At 35.1% G+C, this 3823-nt stretch overlaps 2 protein-coding genes across 2 annotated transcripts in view; both read right to left on the bottom strand.

Moving 5' to 3' along the window:
• LOC107584180 (elongation factor 1 alpha-like protein) overlaps positions 1-296 on the bottom strand; it is a 6585-nt gene extending 6289 nt beyond the window's left edge. Inside the window, exon 1 of the mRNA XM_016270686.1 lies at positions 240-296. Within this exon, the coding sequence (XP_016126172.1) occupies positions 240-296 (57 nt within the window). The remainder of the gene's footprint in view (positions 1-239) is intronic.
• Positions 297-1091: 795 nt separating this feature from the next.
• LOC107584213 (mitochondrial import receptor subunit TOM22 homolog) lies at positions 1092-3667 on the bottom strand. The gene is made up of 4 exons (XM_016270720.1): positions 3360-3667; positions 2365-2483; positions 2150-2267; positions 1092-1315 (listed from the first exon to the last, which is right to left on the bottom strand). Exons 1-4 carry the CDS (start codon positions 3450-3452, stop codon positions 1241-1243), a joined length of 405 nt encoding a protein of 134 aa, XP_016126206.1. The 5' UTR covers positions 3453-3667; the 3' UTR covers positions 1092-1240.
• Positions 3668-3823: the final 156 nt, after the last annotated feature.

Raw genomic sequence — 3823 nt, 5'->3', positions numbered from 1 at the left:
TATATATATATATACATAGTACGTTATACACAACATATATGTTATATACACAACTTTAAACAAGTAACAAAAAAAAGAAAGAAATACTCATTTAAATGTTTAACATTTTCCTTAAATGCATTTTGAAACATTTACATTTACATTACAGAAACAGTTAATATCCTGTATAAACACAAGACCTCACTAACACGTTTGAAATTGTATTGTTAACTTAGCTCATAGAAATGAATGTGAATCACCTCATCTTCTTGGTACCCCGACTCATCCTCCAAAGCCTGGTCCTCTAAAGCTTTCATTCTATGGATTTGTTTAAAAAAAAAGTTTACACAATAAAATACATTGTTTTGGGGGGCAAATAACCGTTCATTACAGTCTGTAAGTATCTAGATAAATCTTTATATTTGGCTTAATTTTTAATCAGCTGCCTGTTAACTATGTTAGCTGTCTGTTTGGAATTGATCTTAATTCTCGTTGTAGCTGTTACATTAACAGTTAATAGTAATATACAGTAATAAAGTGTCATGTTCCTCGTAAAAGTGCAAAATAACTGCTTTTATAAAAATGAATGAATATAAACGAAATTTTTACCTCACGTTAATCCCTCAAAGAAAGCTAACAGAAACCAGTGGCTCAAATCAGTGATATATCTCGCGCGGAGTGAAACTTTAGCGCGCGCATCTGTCCCGCCTCTGAAAGTCAAACGGCATGATGACCGTCACGCACAGTAAGTTTAAGTTTTTTTTAATAGTTGTGATTTTTAAACGTTAATAAACATATGTCTAGGTGGTTTTGTTGATCTCTTTCTCTGGGAAAAAATAAATAAATATATATATATATATATAATTTTTCACTCTTTATTATATTGCAGCCATTTGCTAAAATCATTTAAGTTAATTTTTTTTCCTCAATGTACACACAGCACCCCATATTGACAGAAAAACACAGAATTGTTGACATTTTTGCAGATTTATTAAAAAAGAAAAACTGAAATATCACATGGTCCTAAGTATTCAGACCCTTTGCTCAGTATTTAGTAGAAGCACCCTTTTGATCTAATACAGCCATGAGTCTTTTTGGGAAAGATGCAACAAGGGTCTCCACTGTACACACAACTATACAGGGTAACGACTTCTTGATGTTGACCAAGCACAGCATCTTCTCACATCATTCTCCAGTTCCTGTTCCCTCTCTCTTTCCCCTTCTTCTTCTACAACTCATGGATGCTACAATATATACATCATCACAGCTTCCCAGGAGCAGGTGGCATCATTCCAGGCATTCCTCCAGACATGCCAGCATTTGGACCCAACAAAATCTATTAAAAGCAGCAAAATGACAAAGGGGATTCATATTTCAATAAAAAAAGTACACATAAAACACATGCTTTTAAATATGGTAAACCACAACATCCCAAACTTACATTTAAAGCAAAAAAGCAGTTGAAAATAAGACAAAAAATACAGGCACAAGACAGTGTAGGAAAGAATTACAAATCCCGTGAAGCATTGCAAATAATACATACACAAATTAAAAGCAATGGGTAAAAAATGAAATTATTCAAAGATGTTACACAGGGAGACTGACCCTGCTACAGTCATTCACAGTGCTTTATGGCAGTGTGCAGCTCTTTTGGCATTTGCTTTTCATGATTCTCTAATTGGTGGAGATTTCTATGCATGAATCCTGGGTAATGTAGTTTTCCATCCGCAATCCCATTTAAATAATAATAAATTAAAATTCCTCTGATTAACAACCTCGTAGCTCAAAGTTAGTTTAAAGATTTATAAGTTACAGTGAAAAAAAACCAACAAAAAAACAAGTTCCTTATGGAGAAAATAACTAGGATTTTTACTTCCGGAACCCAACTGTTGAAGTCTATAGCTTTAAATATGACTCATCCAATCTGAATTTAGTGTCAGAACAATATATTTCATTATATCATCAGTACTGTTTTGAGTTTTGTTTCAAACACATTTGTTACATAATGAGATGCTGTTTTTGCAGTGATTCTTTAGTTTGTATCTTTTGATATAAAATTACTCATACTGTTATACAAGATTCTCATCATACAGCTCACCTCTATTTAGTTGAGTATCATATTGCAAGGAAAGTGTTTATATTTATGCAGGATGTTTTTGGTGCTACTTACCTGTCTCTGCTGTTGTAGTTGTTGCTGTTCCAGCTGTAACCTCTCAGTCTCAAAGACAACCGGCAGAACCAGAATCATAAAGGAAGTAGTACCGACCCATAGAGCAGAGCGGGAGAAACTACAAGAAAGCATAGTATGAACAAATTATACTAAAATGTCCAGATTATAAAGAAAAGTACTGTTTTGAGTGGAAGATACAACTGCCAGTACCTCACCTGTAAAGTTTTTTGCCTACAGATAGTGAACACTGTGCAGAAACTTCAGCTGCTGATCGCAGTGATTCTGGAAACATCTCTGTGAGACCCCACAACCTCTCCAACAGTGTTTCATCCAACTGGGAGTGAAGGAAAAAGTAGGAACCATGTCAGAAAATTAACACCACCAATCATGGGACAAAAGAAACTGCCTGGCTTACTCGGGACTCAATGGAAAACCTCATTCCTCATGTGCAGGTATGCAGGTACACTGCATTTGACAGTATTAACTGTGCAATATTAAAATATGATATACTATGTGTATGTGAAAAATTAAGATTGATATTAAAGGGCAAACACTAATTATTGCAAGAAATAATAGTAAATTATAGTAAAATAATAGTAAAGTACAACCAGACACAGGAACAGTTTCTTTCCTCAGGCAATCCATCTCATGAACACTTAACAATAATCGTGGAACACACAACACTAGTATACATTATTTATTTAACACACATACTTATTTACATTTCAAATTTGCACATATCATACCTGTACATACAAAGTTGTCTACATTATATATCGTCTATTTTGTCATTATTCTTTTTATTATCTGTGTCCTGTCTTGTCATTCTGTTGCACTGTGGAGCTTCTGTCACTAAAACAAACTCCTCGTATGTGTAAACAAACCTGGCAATAAAGCTCATTCTGATTCTGATTCTAAATTAAAATGATTTATTTAAATAAATTGATCATTATTTAGTAGAAATAATTATTCAAGTGACACTTGCGCACAACAAATCCCTGAATAAAATAAATGAAATAAAAACGTGAGACAAATACACAAACATCTTAAAAAGTAGGCTTTTCATTTTATGCCAGGTTTGACCAGCTAAATAGCTAACATTGGCTATAAAAGCACCAAACAAGCTAATAGCTTTAGTCTTTTTCCTTACAGTTTCCTTTATCTTCACAATTTCATAAGGTCAAGCAAAACTGCAGAAGCAATCAAGTACCTCTTCATCCTCATCATCACCCTCGATCTCGTCTTCGGGGGGTCGTGTCTCCCCACGGCCAGAGTCTGGAGAGAGCTCCTGGATAGCAGCCATTTAAAATACGACGCTAGTCACTTTTACCAATAACGTTATATTATAACTGTGAAAGGACCTCAGGGATGTTTTACAGCTTCACAACCACTTAGAACCACAGAGCACGCATTGAAACCTGAGGTCACTTTGGTTACATGTGAGGCGGATTTACTTCCCCGGTTCCTTGAAAGGAAGCACAAAGACATATTAGGACACCTATCGACAGGGAGGTCTTACTGCAGCTCATGATTGCGTGCTAGTGGGCGATGAAATAGTGGAATTTGCTGCTATTATTACCATGAAGTGGAGGAGGAACTCCAATTACGTACATATTCACGTCACTTCATACCAAAAGAGAGAGAGAGAGAGAGAGAGAGAGAGAGAGAGAGAGA

Source organism: Sinocyclocheilus grahami, unplaced genomic scaffold (genome assembly GCF_001515645.1).
Source record: "Sinocyclocheilus grahami isolate Dianchi unplaced genomic scaffold, SAMN03320097.WGS_v1.1 scaffold57.1, whole genome shotgun sequence".
Lineage (NCBI taxonomy): Eukaryota > Metazoa > Chordata > Actinopteri > Cypriniformes > Cyprinidae > Sinocyclocheilus > Sinocyclocheilus grahami.
Note: the sequence above shows the minus strand (reverse complement) of the source record. Positions and strands in the feature narration are given on the sequence as shown.

Coding starts and splice junctions, on each gene's coding strand:
- LOC107584213 (XM_016270720.1), bottom strand. CDS start 3,452: ATGGCTGCTATCCAGGAGCTCTCTCCAGACTCTGGCCGTGGGGAGACA. Junction 2,484..3,359: donor GTGATGATGAGGATGAAGAG/GTACTTGATTGC, acceptor CTTCACTCCCAG/TTGGATGAAACACTGTTGGA. Junction 1,316..2,149: donor AACTACAACAGCAGAGACAG/GTAAGTAGCACC, acceptor TGCTTTTAATAG/ATTTTGTTGGGTCCAAATGC.